At 39.3% G+C, this 24,615-nt stretch overlaps 1 protein-coding gene across 2 annotated transcripts in view; it reads right to left on the reverse strand.

The window, feature by feature from the left end:
* The window catches only part of furinb (furin (paired basic amino acid cleaving enzyme) b), a 103,332-nt gene that overhangs the window by 13,219 nt on the left and 65,498 nt on the right, over positions 1-24,615 (reverse strand). For both annotated transcript variants that reach the window (XM_088416749.1, XM_088416750.1), the window contains exons 7-11: positions 19,542-19,630; positions 15,958-16,130; positions 6,682-6,894; positions 4,701-4,801; positions 1,853-1,956 (exon numbers count right to left, since the gene is read on the reverse strand). In XM_088416749.1, the coding sequence (XP_088272875.1) occupies positions 1,853-1,956; positions 4,701-4,801; positions 6,682-6,894; positions 15,958-16,130; positions 19,542-19,630 (680 nt within the window). The remainder of the gene's footprint in view (positions 1-1,852; positions 1,957-4,700; positions 4,802-6,681; positions 6,895-15,957; positions 16,131-19,541; positions 19,631-24,615) is intronic.

Below are 24,615 nucleotides of genomic sequence, written 5' to 3' on the forward strand. Positions count from 1 at the left end.
AGAACATATGACTGCATGCAATCTAGTATGGGGGAGAATCTGGAGTTTAAAATAATTATGGTATATTGAATATGAAATTTGTGTTTTGTGAACTTATATTTTCCTGTATGTTTGTTTGTTTTATTTAAAATCTTGAGTATCCCCAGAGTTCCTTCAAGTATGCCCATGGGTACCCACACCCCCATTTGAGAACCACTGTATTACACTCTTACAACTGTACTCTGTGGCTTTTGTGGTTGGTAATAAAGCCATTCACAAAGCCATCAAGTCCAGCGATTTGCTTGTCTAGACTCAACAGATAAAACTCGCTGAGATTACTCATCATATTCATGAAAATATGTATAGCAATATACAGACAGTAAAAAGTCTCTAAACACCTCTGTTCAAATGCCAGGGTTTTATGATGTGATGAAATGAAGCCAAGATCAATAATTTCAAAAGCTTTTTGACTATTAATGCAACCTGTACCTGTACTGTTTCAAGATGAGAATCAGATATACTGAGCTTATATAGAGTAATTATTTTTACCTCTTGAAAAGGTTTTTCTAAAGTTTTTCAGATGGCTGGGATAGGCACCAGCATGCCAGCGACCCTAGTGAGAATACGCGGTTAAAGAAAATGGATGGAGGAATAGTTTCTATTTTTAAAAATGAAAAACCAGAGTTTGAACAACATTCTAATTTTTATTCAAATCGACCATACAAGATGAATTTGCCAAACAGGGACTTGCTTTCATTCCCTGGGGAAGCTGTTGCATTAACATTTCTTCCTGTCAGTCAATGTCTTTTACCTAAGGCGGCTGCTACTTGCTACCACAAATGGGGGTGGGAAAAACAAAACAAAACTGTAAACAATAGAAATGGTCTTTCTGTGTCCTTGTGGCATAATACAGTGGGCCCCCGAGTAACGACATTGATCCGTTCTGCGGTTGGGGTCGTAAGGCGAATTCCTTGTATGACGGGCAATCTAAATGTTACAGTAAATAGCTAATGCGTTTAGAACCCCAGGTAAAAACATCAAAATTGTACATACATATTAAAAATTGGTACCAAAATAGTATAGTAAGTGCTATGTATGTATAATATACATGTATACAATTAGAAAACATCATAAATAAAAAAAAAATAGAAAAGATTTATTTACCTTTGAGTGCCGCTTGTTATGCCCATATTCCCTAATAAGGGTTATCTCCAGCATCGTTTCCATATAAATCATCATCTTACTTCTCTCTTTAACATCACTAGCAATCTTGGCACCCATGGTTAACCCTTTCCACTTTGAATTAAGCAGTAAAGTGCACTATAAATACGAGTTTTGTAACCACTCGCAATAGGACAAAGCTTTGCCGTTCCGCCATTATGAAACAAGTGAGGCCGACCAATAGCAGACCAGCAGCTCCGTGAGGAGACGCCGACAAATAGCATACCAGCATTGTAGTCCCGCGTTGCATGGAAGCAATTAGACGGCAATAGTAAATAAGTGCAATTACCTAAAAACGCCAGCAGATGGAGGCAAAATAACACAAATACAGCCAAGCCCCTAGGGTCATGACAGTGTTTTTGGTTGCATAAAGGGGAAAATATCATAAAGAGCGGATGAAAAAAACTCAGTATTCCACATCCCTACAACAACCCTAACATGAAAATAACGTAAATCAGGGACGTTGTAACACGGGAGTCCACTGCATATGTATCAAAATGTGTTAGAATATGACAGACCTTCCCAAAGTTAATAAAATAGGTGAGTGTGCTCCCCAACCGGTGCAGTAGACACTGCCCGAACGTACACGTCCAAAATTTATGTGATACAATTGCTTAAAGAACGTAAGCAAGCGGAGTCGGTATTATCCTACCTCTACGTCCGACTCCATTGATCTTCCAGTCTCCTGCGCTGAGATGCTTGGGTTGGGCGGTTCTCACCACCAGGTGCTGCATGTCTCTCCAAGTTAGGTTCGTACTGCCGAGGTAAGGAAACAAGACCACTTCATCTTCATGCCACACAACAGTAGGAGGAGTAATTTAGTCATATACTGTATAATAAGCTGTCAGGCTTTGCTGAATATGGGAGGAAGCCGGATGCTGACCACATAGCAAAAGAGAAAAAAAGCAGTTGAACGTGAGAAACCCTTGCTGAAATACGATTCAGCATTTTACCACAAAAGGGGAGAATGTTTTTAGATAAGGTGAAGACGAGGCCCTGAGGGTTAACAATGACAACTATCCTGTTCCGCATTACGGTTTTAACGCTGATCTAAAACGCCAGCATTAAAGTTCAGCGAACACAGTAAAATCATTGATACAATAACAAGGAGGAACGCGTCATGACTTTTTGATAATGACTTACTGAAGTGGAAGGTGGTCACAAAAGGCAGCCATTACACTGTAGAAACTACTTAATGTTCTGTCAAAAGTAAAAATCAAGAAAAGGACTGAAAATCAACAGCAGAGTTTCTGACTTACTGTAAAGCCAATAACTGTCGGAAAGATTGTTGAAAAGGATTGTGGCAAACCATGTTTTCAATGAACAAGACCCACTACTATTTCAATGTCACCTCAGCAAGTGGTGTAGAGACAAATTGATGGAGTAATGGAAAAACACAAAGCCAAAATACTCCATTTTGAAAGGAAACCATCTGTCATATAGGACACATTTATGGTGATTACAGCACAATATTCAAGAGCAATGTCACCGATGACAGTGAGTAGTTCCCGTCGGGAGATACAGAGTGAGACAAATGTTTTCTTGTAAAGCAATGACAAATACAAATTACAGGCATGGCGCAATCATCTTGGATCAGTTCTGAGTAACGACAAGGGAAACGTGCTGGATATGATCTTTGATGAGACCTTGCCCAAGGTCAGTTATGGTTTTAATGCTGACATGAGTATTGGTCTGCCTTGAGAACAAAAACTGACTTCTGTGGAAGAAAACTCAAAATAAAAACACACTTCAGCCAACGCCTTTTGATAGCACACCATTTATTGCTTAGACGGGGATACTAAACTTATCTTGCCATATTAAGCAGCAGAAACATATTTTGTCTATAACTACATTCTCTTCATGTACAATTAATAAGTGTAACACATTTTGCCTCTTTCTGTCAATTTGAAAGGACCAAACCCAGAAAACAGAGGAGCGGTGATTGGCACATGAAACTATTTTTAGTCAACAGCAAGTGGGAAAACGTGGTTTTAAAAATACTAATTGTACATGAACGTGTGATTACAATCATTTAAATAGCCAATCAATTATAGACAAAAGGTGAACCTTTTATTCCTGAAAATGGCTGAATTTGTTTCGTACTCAAGAAGATAAATTGTTGAATCTCAGATTTCTCTGAGAGCTCTCTTACAGTTAGAACGTACAACTTGAACGAACAGTGTTGCCCATTGTGAATTGGGCAAAAAATATTTAATGTTTGAATTAGGGCTGCGCAATTGATCAAATTTTAATCGCGATCAAACTGATCCTCGGCGATATTAACATTTAAAAAGCAGGGTACCATACATGTCAAGTCAAGCACTTGGTCATCCTAGCACCAGGGGTCAATGTTTCCCACATGTTTGCATGACGAAAGCCTCTGCTTTTCTCACCCTAATATATTATTTACCAGTGTGAAATGGCGTTGAGTTTCTCATCTGATTCCTATCAATAGCTGTCATTTGAGACCCATTTTGAAAAATCCGATTGGCAAACAACTGGAAAAAATTCGGTTTGACTACTAATTGACTACTAATTGACTACTAATTGATTAGAATTTGCTTAAAAGTAAATCATGTGCTTGGTTCTAAGTAGACTTCAGTTTTGTTTCATTGGTTTGCAATCAGCAAGTCAGTTAGTTTTGTTGCCCTGTGTGTTTTTGGCGTGTCTTGGGTGAATTTGTTTTAATTATTATTTATCTTATTGATTTTAGTTTCTTAATATTATTTGTAAGTATCAAGCTTTCAAGCCTTGTTTATATGCTGCTTAGTTTCTTATTATTATTTGTAGCATCAAACGTTGAAGCCTTGTTTTTTATGCTGCTTGTTTACAAAATGGGCAATAAATAGACATGTTTGACCAAACATGATGAATAATTGTGATAAAAAAAATCGTGATTTCAATATTGACCAAAATTAATTGGAATTATTATTTTGGCCATAACCGCACAGTTTGAATCCCTGTGCTCTGTGTAGCACCAATTCAAAACACTATTTTATTTTCTCCATACTGCCATTGATGCACTTCAGCAAAACTGCCCTGGGAGCTTTTTTTTTTTTAGGATTTCAGCAGCAAATCCTGCCAGGTAATTGCTAATATTTGAATTACACACAATATGTAGATAAGGAAACTCAACAAGCACAAGCCATGACAAAGGACAAACCCATGATGGAACACGTTGGAATCGCCGACAGTAATTTGGAAACCTGCATGAGAAATAACGGAAGGTAATCTCTCATTTAAGATGTCACTATCAGCTGTAAGGTGTTCAGATGTCTGTGTGGGATAAAGTCACTAATTTGTCTGGCTAATTAAGAGATTACAAAAAGATCCGTCCGCCGGTGGGAGAAGTGAGCTGGGATTTCGGCCAACTCCGCGTGCACAGGAATATTCACATTTACTTCGGAGCCTGCGGTGCCGCATACTAAATAAGATTAAGCAACATCAGACCGGCCGTAGAGCTGGCTGCATGCTTGCAAAGGAAGAGTGATTCAACTCACTTAGCCTCCAGTGCCAGAGCAATGATCCCCGCAGCTAGTGGAGCTGAAGCCGACGTTCCCGTGTGCGAATCGGTGCATTTTTGCCTGAGGTCTGTTGTCACCTTCGAGACAGATGCGGAAATGGAGAGACACGTTCAATTTTACACATCGAGTAGTCCACTTAAGGGTGATTGAAATTCACAATGAAAGATGTCGAGTGTTAGACAGTCAAGGGCCAGGGAACCAAAAGAGATCTTTTTATGAGGCATGAGTAACAGGAAAGAAAATGGAAGCGTCAGCTCGTTTTTCAATCTCATGTGTCTGGCAATGGAGCCATAGAACTAGAGAACATGAAGGCAATTTTTAAATGAGGACGAAGTAGGAAGAGAAAGCTTCGTTTTTGCTACTTTGTGGTTTTGAAAAGTTAAGCAGCGCTTTCAAACGACAACGTTATCAAACAATCCCTGTACAGGCGGCTACATTAAAAAATGCCCAAAGACAATGGTATTCCCCTCTCCATTTTGCAGCCAGGTGGGTATTTTAATTGATGGCCCGTTTTCAAGAGCCTTACCTGGATAAATGGAAGTTCAATAAACAAATAACATGCATGTCATTTGTACAACAGTAAATCAAAATATCCATGCTTCCCACACGACCTGTTTGCTGTCCTGTTTTCAACAGAAAATATTTTATCAACGAGTGAAAACTTTGGACACACAACATCATAATTGAAGCCCTTAACTGGTAATATAATTGGTTTCAGTATTCAAGAGACGCGACTATGATGTTACAGTGGTCACAGTAACTTCACGTATCACTGGAGAAGCCTTTTCAATCTTATTATCTTGAGCCACATATGCAAACAACAATCACGATACCACAAACATGTTTTTGCACTTCCGGTGCAACTTTTCAAAATCAAATCAGTAAGCTGCTACCTTGTAATGTCTTGGGATCCTCGTTTGGGACGCACTTGTTTATTAAACTACTGTATAATTATGTTCAATAATCCACATTTTTAGAGTGGGGTATTAATTATTCACAATTGGCATTGAAAGTTCAAGGCATTGGAATTTAAAATTTGCATTGTAAGGAAAGTGCTTTTTCCACAAAAAACAGCATGCAAACCATGGATGCTACGCTATTCTTTATATTCATTCATTGACATACCAACCACAAGAATGGAAGTAATTGCAACAAAAAAGAATTGGCATCTTGTTTTTTTTTCAGTCACTTTCATCCACTTGGTAATATTTTTCTGTTTTAAAAAGAAGCTGTAACCTGCGCTGTAAAAAAGTAGTAGACAGTTGCTGAGAGTTGATTCATGCTGCTTTTTTCTTCTGTTAATGTCAAAAAAGATTCAGTCTTAGGGCATATTCATACTATTATTCAAGATAATAATAATCTTTTATGGTCGTTGCGGCGGGTGGGGTGTGCGTGTGAAAGGTTTTCCCTTTCCTGGGGGGTGCTTTGTAAAAAAATAACTGAGAAACACTGCCAGACACTCATGTTTTTTCTCCATCTATCTGTCACGTAAACTGAATTACCAACTGTACTACTGCTGTCATTTTTGAAAAGTAAAAATGTTGTGATTTTCAGCCAAAAGCAAGCCAAATGCTACCAGTACATAAAGAAACAAAGGGGACAACCACGCTTTTGTTTTGGTCGCCTGCAGCATGCCTCTCCTTAGAGAGGATTGATTGTTATCTGTTTCTTTTCCCTGAGGCAAGCGTTTCTTGACAAGTAGCTCCAAGGAGGCATGTTGCGGTTTCTCAGGCATTGTCAGCTTTGCTTCCTGTGTGTTCTACATCACTCACTCCTATTTTGACAGAAGAGCGATTCCCGTAATGCCTGCCGATGTTAACACGGGATTGATTTGGTATTTGTAAGCGTGCGACCTGAAACAATACATAAGCGAACTGCCATTCATACTGGCATTTTCTTTTCTTACCAACACAACACGTTCGATCGGTGTATCATACGCACGTTGGTGTGCACCTACTATCTGTTTTTCCCCGGGGTTTCCGGAACTGAAGGTGGTCGCGAGGGTAGACGAGCAGGGCTCGCTGTACCATGGCACATTTCCAGATTGCGTGGTGCTGCTGATGGACAACGTGTAGATGCTATTGGTGTAGCCATCGCAGTTACAGTTGTCCTGCTCTCTGCCGCCGTTTCCCGAGGCCCACACAAATATGGAGCCCAGTCCACCACGTCCCTGAGGTAAAGAAAGAGTGAACACATAATTCCAAAATGACAGTGCAACAGTAATGCAGAGAGACAGCAGATTATGTCCCACTGCTCAAATGCCTTGTTAAGTGACCTGTCATCTTTGAGAAACTTCTAATCTTCTTATAAGGCACAGTGTTGAAACAGAAAATTAAAAAGAGGGAAATTACAAAAGCTACTCAAGATGAATGTTTAAAAGGCCATATAAATGCAAAAACGAAAGCTGCCAATGAGAATGTTGTGATTCAATCTCCTAAGGCACCAACAGTATATCACCCGTTCAATCTCATCAAGTGTGCACTTTACAAGCAGGCTAACCACCGTGCCATAATTTATGTCTTATAATAAGAATATGACTGAAGCAACAAATTATGTACTTTGTTTAAAAAGTGGATTATTTAGGCACACGCCAGGAATTTCATAACTTATTGCTGGAATGCCTGAGGTGTTCATGGAGCATTCTCATTCTGAGCTACAACAGATTATATAATTTTGTTAACTTTGTATACAGATTACTTTTGATTTTCAGAATCAATTTTGAAATGTTCCGTTGTAAAGGCACAAATGAGTGTTGTCCTTCCATACACTGGTGCTTTTTCACCATATACAATAGCTGTAGGTCTGTAGACCAATTCCACCCTTCGGGACCATAATGTCATAAAAAAATAAGGAACAAGTCCATATGTGGTCAACATTGCACAGCTTTGGAATGACCTCTGTTAAACGTTTTTTTTTTGTTTTTTTTTTTGTGATGACTGAAATGACAAATAATCAAAACATTACATTTTTTTATATTACAATATTGCATGGCATTGTTACAAGGCCAGGCATTTCAAAACATGTCTATTAAATCTCTTAATGTACTGTCAAACTGTGTTCTCTGCTCATTTTAACACAACAGGAGCGTTGCTTGCTGTAAAAGGACAATATGTAAGCTTTTTCATTAATAATGAATAAATAAAATGATTATAAATGTTAAAAAAACTTTCAAATAAATGTGTTCTTAACGACCAACAGTATTTTTTAAATATAATCGTAGGCCTAGTTATCATTAAATTACCGTATTTTTCTGACTATAAACCGCAACTTTTTCCTCATGATTTGCGACCTGCGGCTTTTAGTCCAGTGCACCTTATCTGTTGTTTTTTATTCTATTTTATTTTTTGCTAGCCATCGGCAGGCAAATGTGTTTAATTGTTCGAGGTGTCAATTTATGGAACAATCCTGAAATAGAATAGAAAAGATGTGAATCAATGGCTGTGCTTAAAAAGAGTTTAAAATACAGTATATATATTATTAAAAAATGTATGTCTAAATTGAATAAGAGAATGTATACAATTTTGGGTAAATTTGTGACGCGGCTTCTCATCTACGTTTGATCAGCAATCTACTCACTATTTAAATGCAGCCAGAACATGACAATGATGTCAGATTATTCTCCAGACTTGATCTTTGCTTCTCCGCGTATTTCTGTTATCCGAGTAACTACGCATTACTTCCTTGATTGAAACGTTTTGTGAATCTCATTGTTGTGTCCTAGGTTGCTACTTTGTCTGTAAGTACTATCTGCGCTTTATTCTGTTGCTCGTTTGTACATCTGTAAGTATTATCCGGCGTAGGTTTTCTGTTGCTACTTAAAGGGATAGTGTGTAAGATTTGGACCATTTTTCATTCCGGACAGCAGGAGGTGCTGCATTTACCATTGTCCGAAGCTATAACAAACATGGCCGCCTCCGGGGAAGTGCCACACCCCGTGTAATATAATTTAAAGATAACTAGACTGATTTGATTTAAAACATACTGTTGGTCATTAAGAACACATTCATTTGCAAGTTTTTGACATTTAGAATCATCTAATTTATTCTAAATCTTACACACTGTCCATTTAAGTTTTCTCAGTGCTGTCGACTCCGTAGCCCTCGTCCTGCAGTGTCCGTACTTTGTTGTTGTTTCACATTGGCTTGTTGTTTTTTTCCAAGGTCACTTTTGCTGCCTTGTGTTAGACCCCAGTTGAGTTTGTTTGTGTTTACTACTACTTTTGTGCCTCTCACGTGTTCTGTGCAGCTTTTTGTTATTAAATCATGTTGCTTTGTTACTTTGTGGTGCAGTTTCTGTTTTGGGTCCAATTATTAGTTCTCTTGGCAACATTAACCACAACTACAGTCTGTGACCTATGCTCTGCACACACACACACACACACACACACACACACACACACACACACACACACACACACACACACACACACACACACACACACGCACACACACGCACACACAAAATAACTCAACTGCAGATGCAAAACTGTGAAACACCTTGTTGCATCGGTTTATCATAAAACAAACAGAAAAAACAGTAGAATATGTACAGTACAGAATTAGTGAAGTAGAGCCCTCAAATCCAAACGGGACAATTTTATGCGGATGAAGTGGATAATGGCAGCACTGACGAGTGGGCGAGTAAAATGTAACGACCCATTACAAACAGTAGGCTCACAAAAACATAGAATACAGTCTATGGACATTCCTAAATAGTATCGTCTATAAAGTTATGGCAGAGCGGCGGGAGGAAGGTTAATATGAGCAAATTGAGGCACAAACTTGATTGCCCACGCAAACAAACGTGGAAGCTCATCTCCTAAAAAGTGCACCCAGCATTGTGTCGGGCAAATGAGCGATACTGCGGCTATGGAGGTTATTTCACATATTCTTAAGGGTTATTTGAAAAGGTAGATTTTGAGTCTTTGAATACATACAGTGTCTGAAAGGCAGAAACAACCAGCACCAACATCAGCGTCAGTGTAGCGCAAGCAAAATGGGAGGCAGCAAGGGGTACTTTTCTGCTTGGGTTAACATTTTTTAAATGCCAAAAACAAATAATGTCATGACATATTGTCTATTCAGCAATGCAATTTTGGAGCTTCTGAATGGGCTGACTCAGAGCCAGGCACAGTTAGGAGTCTTGCCATATTTGCGAAAACAAAACTTTCATCTTGCTTTCCATTTGCTTCTGGGTAATGTCTGTTATGGGGCTGACTGGGAAACAGGGACATTGCTAGGCATTAAGCTTTACTAGGGCACAGGCACCCACTTACAGGGTAACACAACTGCATGGCTCACTGCCCGTTTGCGTGCCAGCTGGTAACAGGCCTCACATATATATTATTGTTACCAACAGGGCATGAACAGTTGCAAGCCAGTCCACAAAATATCAGTCGGATAGTTGTCCTACACTCACACGCGCACACACACACGCACACACACACACAAAATTCCAACCCAACTGCTGTATTCTTTCTAAAACTACTCTTTGTGTGATGAAAGAATGTCCGTCCATCCGTCCATCCATCCATCCATCTTCTAAAGCCGCTTATCCTCACAAGGGTCGCAGGCTTGCTGGTGCCTATCCCAGCTGGCTTCGGGCAGTAGGCAGGGGACGACACCCTGGACTGGTTGCCAGCCAATTGCAGGGCACACAGAGACCAACAACCATTCACGCACCCAATCACAGCTAAGGACCATTGAGTATGTCCAATTCACCTGCCATGCATATTTTTGGAGTGTGGGAGGAAACCGGAGTTCCCCGGGAGAACCCACGTGGGCTTGGGGAGAACATGCAAACCCCACACAGGAAGGCCGAAGCCAGATGGATTTGAACACAGGTCCCTTTAACTGTGAGGCAGGCTTGCTATTCACTGAACCACCCATGCACCAACCAGTTCAGAGACTCGACTTTGCATGTTCTCCCCGAACCCGCGTGGGTTCTCTCCAGGCGCTCCGGCTTCCTCCCATATTCCAAAAACATGCATGGCGATTGGCGTCTAGGGTGTTACCTGCCTATTGCCCCAAGACAGCTAGGATAGGCACTAGCAAGCCAGCGACCCCAGTGAAGATAAGTAAATAGACGGATGAATGTAGTACGTTACATATTGGCAGTCATTAGGATGCACAGAGTGACTTCAACAGCTATGCAGATGAGATGCAGCTGTGCGTTTCCGTGACAGCTAAGTGTGTCTAATGGATGATATCAACTGTAATCAAGACATCAAATCCTAGATGGCAGGCAACATTCTCTGGCTTAAGCGGGACAAAAGGGAAGTTTAAATCATCAGTCCTTTTTAACTCCAGTACAAACCTGTCTCTACATCCTTCACCATAGGTGAGAAACCGGTGTGTTATTTCGGATTCTAAGCTCACTTTTATCCTGCACATAAAGAATTTAACAAGAATGTTTTTTCATCTGAAGAATATAGATAGCTTCTGCCTCTTTCTTTCCCAGGCCAACACGGAGATGAAAAAGCACGCTTTTGTCACTAAACTAGATTAGTGAAATGACCTGCTTTCTGGTCTTTCAAAACCGATCGTCCTATATTTACAACCACCACAGCAGCACGTGGTTGAAGACCAGGAAGAAGAAATATATTCCAACAATTACATCAATATCTGTGTCTTTCGGGATTGATTTCAAAGTTTGATGACAGATTTTTAAACGCTTTAATGGTCAAAGGCCTTTGTTATCTTTCAGAACTTGTTTTATCAGCCCTCACGAGCTTTGAGATCCTCTAGCACTGCCCTTTTAATGATTGCATGCACTCACCATGAGGCAACATTTCAGTTTGATGAAATGTCAGGGCTGCAGAGAATGTTACCTACCTTTTTCATTTGGCTTTCAGCTAATCGGTATTATTCCTTATGTATTTACTTTTATTTTTAAGCTTCTATTTCATTTCTATTCCAATAATATTTTATTTCGGCTCGTTTGGATCGACATGCAATGGCCGCTACCCTGAGGGCAACTCCGGCTCTGGAGAGATGTTCTCCCCTGTGAATGATCTCCCCTGTGTGTCTAACACCGTGAGGGGGCGGCAACAGAAACAAACAACATAGGCCTGGCCCTTCTAAGAACATCAAACTGTGGGCTTTGGCCATTGTGGTTCATGGGGGGAGTGGAAAAAAAGAGACACGAGCCTGTTCAGCCTCTGTATTATGGTTAGGTAATCACTGGGCATGAGGATGACAGGCAGGCAAGATTTTAATGAGAACATTTCATACTTGCTATTTATGCAGGAACAATGTCAACAGGGGGAAAAACTTTGCAGAATTCACTTACCGAGGGGGCATTTCAGTCCCCATTGACCGAAATTAAACGAGGGATTATTGTAAAGTGATTAAAAAAACTTTTAACTATGACTGATTAAATAGTCACAATTAATGTGTTAATCTGACACACATAGCATGCACAAACACACGCGCACCAGACAGATCATATTGTACCGCTCTCTGGAGACTTTTTCTCTCAAACACAACATCATTTAACAGTGCGCATGGAAGACCATATACAATATTTTTACCCACCGTATTTATCTCCATGCTAATTACTGCAGCACAAATACCTCGATTCTGCATCGATGACTGCTGCTCTTTGAGCTATGCTTCATTTCACATGAATGAATTTGCCTGCATCCTTCACTTCTTACAAATGACAAACTTTTTTCATTAGCCTGGGAAAATCCAACTTTTATCAACTTGTAAAAGGAAAACTGACAACCTCCACTTCAGTTCACAAAGCTACCACATGCAGTATAGTTTGGATCAGTTCCGTTATGGAAATCTGTCATATTTTCACTTTCAAAAATTACGAAGAGAATAAAAACAAAAGTTCTGTGCACGACTATTTTGGGTAAGTGCTATTTAAATTGATTTATTAAGCTATAGTACAGGGATGAGGAATTCATTTTCCATATAGGCCATGTGAGAAGTGGTTAGGCCAACACTATAATGTTGTAATAATGCTCAAAATAGATCTAATGTCTTTATATAAAGTTGACTATTTTATTAATTTAATAAGATGGTAACACGACTGATTTTAAAAGAGAATAACAGTATAGAAACTAAATCAAAGTTTGGACTTATTCCATGTAAATTAATTAATGCAGACTGCAAGAAAAAAAAAAAAAAAGAACTCAAAAGAACACATCCACACCCTACGAAGCTGATATTTCCTCGAGAGGAAGTTTCATCATTTCATTCTTCTGTTACATTTTTAACACAAAGAAGAAACAAAGAAGGTTTTGTAGTAAAGTGACGCTTGATCTGGATCCAACTTTATTCTGGCGGTATCTGTGGTCACATGTCAAAGGAATGTTTGTATTACACAAACTTCCAAGCCCTTGAGAAGATAACCAGAAGAGAGTTCTCTTTGTGTCTTAGTATAAAAGTTACGTTTTGAAAATTGGCCATACATGAGAATATATTTTGGGAGAAATGTCAAAGATGAAAAACCTTCACCAGCCAGTCTATTTTGGTTCATAACACGAAACTAACCCTTGCGGCTTTAGCCACAGTGGGGTCACATATCACTGGCGTATGAGTTACATTTTGGTGAATTTCATATTTTTGCATAAAATACTACTAGTCCCTCACATTTGGCTCTAAATGATTGACAAATTTGAAGAATTGATGGGGGGGGGGGGGGGGGGGGGGGGGGCACAGATGACCCCAAGGAAAAGGCTTTGTTTTTGTCATCTGAAGTGTAATTGCAATAAAATAAGATTTTTTTATTTTTTTAAATTCAGGCACTTTGATGAACTTATTTTTTCTGTTTTAGACTCAGCTATAACCCGTATAAAGCCTGGAAAAAATAATTACGTTGTTGAAAGTTTGTTTATATTGTTTTTTTTCTTTTGTCAAAAAGGATACAGGTTTAGCTACACTTAAACAATTGTAATAGATAATAGTCTTCTTTAAAGTCAGCGAGTCGAGTCGGGGCTTGCGAAACGTTTTCTTTTTCCTAGGGTGGGCTTAGCAAAATACAATTGAGAAACACTCTGCTAGTTTTCAATCTTTAAAGATCTATCTGTCCTGTATCTGATTTATTGTCATTTGTTTTATTTTGTTTGTTAGGGTCAGTTGAGGTTATTGCTTATCATTGCATGCGTGTGCGTGAGCATACAAGTATGCATGTGAGAGAGCAACATGTGTTGTGCGGTTGGTTATTGCAAGCCAGAAAAGGTGCGCAGCTTTTTGAAGGTGCCACTAAACTGTTTGATCTCTAGTTGATGACTGCTTGAAAAGTAGATGTAAGGTGAAAAAAGGTTAAAAACCCCGATCTAACAGATTGTGGAAAAATAGGTCCATAGGGCTCGGGCTAAGAATGCAAATGCGCAATATCCCTTTGCTTTGCGATGTGTGCATGGGGTAGATAAAAGGCCAAGATTTGTGGCTCGGCGAGGTCGTGCAGTGGAATGAGGAATGAGATGAAGCCGGGGGCGAGGTCATCAGTAATCAACAGGATCTGGTAAATTGTCTGAATTTTACTGGAAGCCATCGGGGGGGTTGCAACAACAGGAGTAATGGGACCTCCGGTTACTTCGAGGTTTGATTAGCTATACGTGATTTACAGAAGATGGGCCGAGAAAGGCATAGAGGGAATTACAGAGAAAAATATGGCAATTAATTGATTATTATTATGTTATTTGTTATTCATTTGTTAATATAATGGGGGAAAATATCTTGTTTCTTGTGAATAAAAACTGTTAAGCAAATATAAACAATTTGGAAAGAATATTGACTGTACAGTATTTACAAATAGAAATAACCATTATGGAATCATTACAAATCCATGCGTACAGTGTGCATTTATTATATTATTTTCATTTCCTCCTCTTCGATTCACAAGGCAGGAAATAAGCATGTAATTAGCTGCCATAGGTAGAGGTAAAGTCACTATAATAGCAACGTTGTTGCCAGCATCAGTGAAGACACAAACAACAGTTGCTATTGCTTATTTGCTGTGCCCCTGAACCTCAGGGGAAAAAAACCCAGAACAAAACAAAAAAGAAAGTGTAGCATATTTTGCATTTCATTTTGACTTCAATAAAACTGTGAGGGACAGTTGGAGACAGTAGACAGGCAGACGAGGGCATAATAACCAATTAGTCAACTTATTGCTCACTGTGATAAGAATTAGTTCATGTATAATTAATCTGATAGCGCTCTTGTGAAGTGAAGCAATATTGAATGCAAATCCTGGAAGTAACAGTGGTACCGCTGATGATCAGAGGCGGTTTGAGGCCTGAAGAAAACCAATGATACGTCAGCACAGGGCACAATGCCACTTAGAATCCTTTCATGTTTTCAAAAATTGACAGTGTGCTCTATGTTTTGGGTGTCAGCTTTTCAGATCATCATGTTTATTTCAAATTCCTTCTTTTACTTTTATATGGTATTTCACATCAGACCACAAATGATTATGCATTGGCAAAACAACAACCTTATAGAGCCAACTTTAAAACTGAAGTTGAATAAAGTTGGACTTATTTACTCTACCAGTTTTTCCTATTGTGGAATAGTGCGCATTTTCGCCCACTGTGCCTTATGGTCCATAAAGGACAGCGCATCCATGCAAGAAGAGAAATTTGAGCAGACAGCAAGTCATGCTCTACAGCAGTGCTTCTCAATTATATTTTGCCAAGCACCCCCCCCAAGGAAAGAGAAAACATTTTTCGCTTAAAACCTGTATCCTTTTTTAAATAAGTACTTCAACTTTCAATAACTGTCAAATTATTTTAAACAGTTTTTATGAGTTACATCTTAGTCTAAAACGAAATAAATAAATAACCAAGTGCATCAAAGTGCCTGAAACTAAAAAAAAAAAAAAAAAAAAATTCTTAATTTATAACAATTACACTTCACATGACAAAAAAACAAAGCCTTTCGCTGGGGTCATGTGCTGATTGATCACCAGTTGAAGAGTGCAATCCTCCACAAAAGACAAATTGATACAGACCTGTGGAGTTCAAAACAATTCAAGGACAGTTCAAACTGGAAGTGAAACAATTCTATTTGATTCAACGGTGACAAGTCTATTCTAGATGGTCGAGCTCAGTTTGTTAGGGTATGGTCACCAATATCACAATATTTAGATCTCAAGCCTGCATAGGCTAGGGAACGAAAACTGCATGTGGCATCAGGCTGGCTTCTGTGATCATGCAACTTGCATGCATCTTTAAAAATGTATGAAAAAGATCTGCAATTCCCAGGGTTTTACTGACCTTGGTGATTCCCTGCTGAAAAGCCCCCTTTGCCAGCTTAGCAGGGCCATCCAGTGATTTGCCATCATCTTCTGGGCCCCAGCTGGCACTGTATATGTGGATGTACTGGGGGTTGAGACCAAGAGAGTGAGCCTCTACCACATCTGTCACCTCCCCATCCAACATACGGACTCCTGTTAAACGCACACGCAAAGTAACTTATATTAGGTAAGCGATTAAAAATGTGAGCGATGGAGGCAAAAAAAAAAAAAACCCAAAACAGCAGTGTAAGAGAAAATGTTAAAAGCTGAGGAAGAAAAAACAAGTATGGGAAATCTTCTTATCAGCAAAAATACCACCCCATATTACTGTAGGCGACAATATGAATAAAAAAGTGGGAGGACAAAAATAAAAAGTGTCACTTTTAACGAGTGCACAAATCAGCGAGCGACACCCAACTGAAAAATAAGCTGAGAGTTCAGAGAGCCCGTAACAGAATGCTGTGTCCACAGGGCAGAACCAAAATGACATCTTTAATCACAGCTAAACACGCCACTGCCTGGGCGTTTGATGCGAGCAGCCTCAGATCACTCCAGTGAACATTAATGGCAGTAGAGAGGTGTGAAATGAACCACCTTCAAATGAAGTCTATTACTCGGACCAGACCCGCACACCAGAGACAAGACTGACATCCGCATTAAGACTTCAATAATCGATTCCAGACAACCCGCTGAGTCTCTCCAGCGGGGCTCCACACAACTAAGTAGTCTCGCTGCAGGTGGGAATTTGTCTTGCAAAAGTTTGAATGCCAAGTAGCAAAAAATGTTTACTCGGTCATCATTATGTGCAGACTGTGTCGCAGCGGTAGTCCTAATCACTGTTGTTCAAATTCTCTTGTACTTCCTGCAGCTCAGTGTCACAAACGCTGCTGCGTGAGCTCCCGGGGGCGTCACAAAGTCAGCTAGGGTGCATTACCGCATGAATGCGTGTAGGTGTGTGCGCGCGTGTGCTAGCATAAGGGCATGAGATGCAGGAGCAAACCAAAATCGAGCCAAATAATGTCAGCTGCAGTGTTTAAACGCTTATCAACTTATCATAACATAGTAAGGAGACGACCGTTTAAGTGTCCCCTATTGCATCCGTGAACATAGAGAAGCAAAACAGCAGCTTGTTAGCAAGCTCTAAAGACATGGACAAATTCACAGAGGATTAATTCCTGAAAAGCAAGGCCAATATGTTGCTCTATCGAGAGACAAACGGTAATGAAGATAAAGAAGGAGAGTTAATGTATGAGTAACATCTGGAATGGGGCTGATTGAAGTTCCTCGGGGCCGGCAGGCTGGCTTCTATCATCATGCAAATTAACGGATCATTTGATGCCAAAACTTTCTTCTAAACAACTTCAGTCTATTACAGGACTTCCTCATACGTGTTTTAAAAATTAATAGCGCATTTTGAATGCATTGACAAGGGTTGGGGTTCAAAGTGCAGCCCATCAATGCACTCAAGGAACAGTTTAGTGAGAACACTCGCAGACCATTTTTGTGATCAGAAATGTTGCTATTTCATATGTGGGCAAGCATTTCATATTGTGCTTATGTTTAAGAACAAGACGTGATTAAAAAAATGATCATTTATGAATCTTTACAGACCTGAAAGAGTTTAGTATTCATATTTATTTTGAGGATGTTTGCTAGTGTTTACCCTTTTGGATAAATTTGGTTCAAAACTATGATGGTTCTAAACCCTGAATGGACATTAATTCTCATGTCATTATTATTACACTTGCACACGCACACAGACACACAATGGAATAAGGGATACATAAAGTATTATAAAATGAAAATTTTGTGAAATACAATATTATTTGCATAGTGACTACACATTATTATGTCCACTCATAGTACATGTCTGGAGAATGATCCTGTCCACTCAAAATTATTTAAAGATAAAAGAGGAAAAAACAAAACAAAACACTGAACTAAACATAACTGTACTTTCGACAATACTTGCAAGTACTTCGTTTCTGTTGGCAAAGCGTGCTGCTAGTCACAGAGAATCTTGCATAGCAAGTCCAATGGAAAGCTGCAGCATCGCTGGAGCGAGCGTTCAAAGGTGCAACATTATCGCCATGAGCTTGTCAAATGCTTTTGGGTGCTAAAGTACATTTTGTCTATGGATTTGCTGTATAACATGTTGTTATTTTTAATGTGTGACACTCGCTGCAAGTTCAGTTCTTCTCATTGGTCAAACAAGATAATGTGGTAACATCAGTGTCCCCGATTGCCTCGGCTGAGCAGGTGTTTCGAAAAATAAATACAATACTGTACAATAAATGAAATGCACAATTTCCAGCGTATGAAAAGGCTCAATAGTAAAGTTATATTTTTTTCCAATATTTTTATAAAGGTCTTTGTCTCACCCCTTTACTGGGTCATCAAACGGCACAATAATCGCCCTCAGCCCACGAACTAAGTGTCAAACTGGAGTTCATCCAAAATTTTCGGGGTAAATATGGCTCCAAGGCCAAACCATCCGAACATCTATTCATTTTATCCATAGCTGCTCAGCACAAAATCCATCCTATCAGACATCTATTCCATTTTTTTTCTTTTTCTTAAACTACTTATCCTGTTTTTTCATAGGGAGATTGGTGCGCAATAAAGTGCATTTGCTCACAATTACACATCATATCTAGATTGACCAACATCCACTTTCACATTCATTTGGCAATGGCAATGTTAGAGCAACACATTTATTAAGCTTACACATTTTTTGGAATCTTGTTGCTGCAACTTGAGTTCCAGGAGAAAACCTGCTAGCCTTCCCTATCAATGAAATATATTCCATCATTTAATTTGCCTAAGCAGATGCTATCATAAACAGTATGTAGTGTGGGTGAAAGCATCACAACTAAGAGTGAGCATTCATTTTTAAATCTGTATTGCATTGAAAATGGACATTTCTGTTGTTGAATAGTGTTGAATATCAGTTTAACAATGGTGACAGCCAAGATACCACAGAAATCAAGTTGTACACATGCACTCCAAGAGGACCTATACAGTAAAACATTGAAAGGTAGCTATTATGCAAACATCTTCCATTGGTCGATGGTCGTGCATATTCTTGTAGGAGTGCCTGTCTCCTTTATGAAACTCACACACGCTGTTAGGTAGACACAAAGGAAAAGCAGGAAACAGCAGCACTGCACTGGAGTGTTGTCAATCTCTCACCTAGATTTCTTTTGTCATAAATTGGAATTTCAAGTGTAAACTGATTATTATCATGTTTGGTCAGCTACAGGCTTCACTCTAAATTAGACTTCTAACATAACTGTGGCTCTTTGTGAGACTATAGCCAGAGGGATGGGAAGGGAAAGGATACTGAATAGTTACTATATAAGGTTTGACAATTTAAGATTTAGGTAAATGTGTGCATCAGTAGTTCGAAGTCCGACAAGTGTCCGTGACAACTGCATTTATATTTAAATCATCTATCTGGCATGCAAGAAAACTTCACAGCATGTCTAACCGCAAAATAGTTTTATTTTACCCCCCCCCCCAAAAAAAAAATCCACATTTTCCTCATTTGTATGATGAACTCACCTCCAATTTTAGCATTATAGGCCACACCAACGCCGCACACGCCATTGTTTGCTGCAGCTGCGACCTCTCCTGCACATCGAGTTCCATGTCTAAGAGAGCAAAAATGAAGATCCATCAACCATACACATCTCGTTTACAATTGAATGTACAATGGAATGATGAGAAATTAAGTCATTAAGTCAGCTGTTAATCACAGAAAGTCTGAAAGTCATTGATAATTTTTTGAGCAGTAACAGTAGACACGACATCCAGGCTACAACATCCTTTAATTCTAATGGCAATTGCAATTAGAGGTGTGCCATAATGAGCAAATGCAGGCATAAAACCTTCAGCACTCTCTTGTAACCTAAATGAAACTGTAATGGGTTTTAGAGAGCAAGAAGAAACCACAGGGAAAGTGAATAAAAGCATGCAGAGATGACTGAATTTTTATGCGAGACCCATTTACATCATAGGCAAATGCACTGGAAACTAAAAGTTATCCATCCCTATTAAGATATGAAAGCTTTAAGTGTACAATTATTTAGAATGCTTGCTTGCATTCATTCTTTTTGTATCAAAATACTGCCACTTCTGCAGCATGTCGTATAAAAATAATTGGGGCTGCTACTAAAGTACTGCATTTTTTTGGTCACACATTGCCATGGTGATTATTTTGTTGCATAGACATATTTCTGATTCTATACTTCTGGAAGACACTGCAATAACAGAGTGCGACAAAGCAAAGGCGCTTGTGCTGGTTCTTTTGTTATGGGAGGATCTTTGTGTAAAAGAGTGTTATGCAGCTTTGGAAACGCCCGTTCTGCTCCGACATTTTGTGCTGTATTGCACCAAGCGAGATCCAAGAAGGGGTTCTGAGAGCCTTGTTCTCACACCATAGCAGACAATAGGGCATTGAGTGCCATTGAGGCGTCTGCATCTACAATGGCGAGAGGAGGCAGTGTGGCTCAGTGGACAACATCCCCTGCTACAAAGAAGATATCAAATCTGCAATTTTTCTGATTGCAAAGGTTTGAAACAAAATACTGTGACTGGTGGAAATAGGCTCAAGCCCCCTGAATTGAATGAGTTGTATAGTTACAGTATGTACTGACCTCTGACTTGAGCGTCTATTCTGGTCCAGGCGTACAGTGCAATTTTTTTATGTAAACATCTAATGTGTCGGGTGTAGCCAATTAACTTATTTTGAGTTTTCACTATAATACTATAAGGTGGTTCTACTGCACCCCAATGCAAATAGGTCAGTTTAAACACACACATTAGAACCTCAGCTGAAGAGCACCATACAAATGAGTCAATCATTTTTCTGTGACAGACTAAATGACAAAAAAAATAGACAATTACAGGGCGGCATGAGATTTGAAAACACAGGATGCAAAACGGCTCTCGACACAAACAATGTTTGCAAAGTTTAGGTGCAATATGGAGGTACAAAAGATCCTCAGTTAAGAGACTTTCTGAAGTCAAAGTGGCCGCCTGGTCCATATTAATATTGATGTAGTCCATGAACATCTTTGTTTGGGGGGGGGGGGGGGGGGGGGGGCTTAAACATTTAGAGTCCCCGTTGTGGAAATGATCAAATAGCGACACTCACTTCTTTTATTTCTCACCTGTTTCATCCCTTTGTATTTCTCTAATGTGATTACATCAACAAGGGCCCCAACATGCTGTTAATCAATAAGACGACCAAAGGTGTGTTTAGATTAAACCAGGTTTTATTATTGCAGCAAGATAGTCTATATGCGACAGCCTGCTACCTTTGCGCATGGATCTGAGGTGCGGATTACTGTACTTTTCTTTGCTTTGGACCATGAAGAGCCGCGGGCTTTCAAGCTGCAGGCGACAAGGCTGCACATCAACTGTCTCTGTTGAATTGCAGACTCAATTGATGTGAAGCTTAAAATGAGATCAGTTGCTCAGAGAGTTGGAAATAAAACAGGCAATTATTGGCTGATATTTACCTGCTGAATATGAGCACCTTGATTTTCAAAGCATACTAGCAGTTAGCACTGCTGAGTTAATAGCCAATACATGGAAGGTGATGAGTTGTACTGTACAACATCACTGTCATTGTTTTTCAAATTAAGGCAGAAATTGAACTATTTTGTAGATTAGAACATAATGGTGTAGATTAGAACATAACAGCCTAACATATCCTGACATCATTATCATAATTAGAATAAAAGTCAATTTCATTTTAAATGGATTATATATGTGTGCGTGTGTGTGTGTGTGTGCATACACAAATGTTTATTCTCCAAAGTCTGTTGTCTTCGTTTCATATTATATCCATTTGGTTACACTCATTCCAGTGTCGTAGTTTTAGGTTATAGTTTTTATCCAATCAGAATTCAGCTTACTTGTGTCACCAGGTTGTATGAAATCTACCCAAGGTCTTCTGAATCAACAGTGCTGGCATCTGTGCACTGTGAGTGAACGAGCACATATAGTTGATAGATAGGTGCGATAGCCAATCAGATCAAGAGTTAACAAAAGTAAGGCCAGCTAGAAGGACTCACGTTGAACGTGACATGCACATGCTGTATGATTGGATGGATTGGATGGGAGGAAGTGTTATGCAGATCAACCAAGCTACAAGATGTTGCTTGGTTGATCTCCATTAACGGTGTAGCTTACACCAGAGCCAGACTCCGGGACTTTTAGCAGAAAAGTCAAAATATATATTTTAACCTACATTGGCCAGAGGAGAGGAAAATGCCAACCAAGTAATTGAAGTCTTTCTGAGAAAAGAAAGAAGAACGTATTTTGTGTTGAAATAAATTTTAAGTTTTCAGGGGACAGATGTTTCGGTGAGTTCAAACATTTTTTTTTTTTTTAATTTTGAATATGTTTTTGCAATATTATTTTGCTGGTATTCAATTAATGTATACCACCTATCACGTGTAGTGATAAGTTTTCATTGCTGATGTGGGATTAATGATGTTTAAACATTCCTGAAAATAGCCTGTGTTGTACACGATTAAGGCGATGAAACGTTCAGTAATGCGTAAGTGTGTTTAAAAAACCCAAGCACCTACAGCAATACTGCTCCTCCCAAAAAAAAACCAAACTCTTTTGGTCTTCCAAATCGTGGCAATGACACAGAGGACTAAGTCACTTAACAGGTTCAGAGCACTGATTAAGCTCTAAGACACACTCGGAGGATTATACACACTGGACATGTACACACAGAGTAATTCAGCAAATGTAATGTGATTCATCAAACCGAAGAGGAAGCGCCTCGGCTGCTTTTGTGTCTTCAAATACATGAACTATTTAGACTCTGAAAGCCAGGTGCATGAATATCATGAGACAGTGCAGGCAAAATAAGTGGGGACCGGAAGAATAGATCTTGGTCACTTGATGCAAACATTTTTGAAATGTCAGAAACAAAAATGAGCACAAGATATTGCTCTTCAGCAATTTTGAGGCTTCTGATTGATCAAAGATTTTACTTGGACCCTAGTAATACCCAGGAGTCATGCCATATCAGCGATGGAAAAAGTCTGACCAAATCAGAGAGAAAAAAAAAAAAAACTAGACAATTACAGCACTGCCACATTTTAACTCTAGACCCCTTTTCTCTAGCTCTCGGCTAACATTGGTCTAAATTGCTCTCTTCTGCAGCATAAGTGAGCTGCGTGACAAAAACCACAGACAGAAGCAATGTGTTGGCACACACAGATTTCAAGTATCTACCACATAACCTTACACATTGGAAACTGTTTAACAGTGTGGCTCACAATTTAATCATATTAGCATTGTCTTTTAAAATACACATAACTCCATGTTAAAGCCATAATGAGGTTGCATTCATAGTTTTCCGTAACAAAATTCGGACAATCCATAAGAGATGGCAGCTCTGTACCAGTGGCCACTAAACCAATCAACATTAAAGCATTGTTCCTACTCATTATTCTTGGCCAGTCGGCTATGTCATCCTTACACAAGCATCATACCACAAGCTATACGTGTAGGAGGGTACTATTCATCACCTGTGCAATTAAATGCTACAATTGCTGTCAAGGGATTTTACTGCCAGTTGGTTTGGCTATAATGCGTTATAGGGACACTGTGTAAGATTCAGACAATTTTTCATTAAAAAGGAATAAATTAAATTGTTATAAATCTCAAAAACTTGCAAATAAATATGTTCTTATCGACCAACAGTATGTTTTAAATATATTCATAGGTCTAGTTATCATTGAATTATATTACATGGGGGGGGGGGGGGGGGGGGGGGGCACTTCTCCATGTCTGTTATAGCTACGGGCAATGCAGCACCTCCAGCTGTCCGTAGCAAAAAATGGTCTAAATCTTACACATTGTCCCTTTAAGGCAAAACAGTTGACAGTGACTTCATGGTCCCTTCATTAACTGTAGACTGTATGCAAATAAAGCGGGATTTGGGACTCAAGCTGCAGGTATGCAACCTTTAACAATCTTCGCATATACAGTGGGCCCCCGTGTTACGAACTTAATCCGTTCAGCGGCTACGCTCGTAACTTGAACTGCTCGTATGACGAGCAATCCAAACCTATGTTAATTAGTGAATGCGTGCAATGCGTGCAAAGACCTTAGGTAAAAACATCACGACTTTATACACATATTAAAAATGAGTAACAATCTACTGGACAGTTAAATTAAATAACATATACAAAGGAAAAATGACATTTACCTTTGGGGCGATGTGACTTGAGCTGGGTGGAGGCGGAGGGGAGCAGAGACCAACCCGCAGAATGTATTTATTTATTTTCTTAAACGGGAACTTTTCTCAAACTAGAACATATCACCGGCGATTTGCTTCTTTTTAATCCATAATAGAAGAAGCCTCTCAATTTTCAGGTCCGTCCCCCGGCAAGGAAAGTCTTGCCCTTAGAAGATTGCCGAGCGATTACGGCCATACTCACGAGCAAGGTTAACCAGGCGTGCGCCATTTATTTTTTTTTATTATCTCTTGCTTGGTTTCTATTGTCATCATCGTCTTACTTCTTCCTTTACCGCCACTAGCAATTTTAGAAGCAATGTCTAACAGATAAAGTTTGCAAAGTCTTAACGACATTCCTTCCTTCTG

This window comes from Hippichthys cyanospilos, chromosome 6 (genome assembly GCF_059441005.1).
Source record: "Hippichthys cyanospilos isolate Australia breed blue-spotted pipefish chromosome 6, RoL_Hcya_1.0, whole genome shotgun sequence".
NCBI classification, from domain to species: domain Eukaryota; kingdom Metazoa; phylum Chordata; class Actinopteri; order Syngnathiformes; family Syngnathidae; genus Hippichthys; species Hippichthys cyanospilos.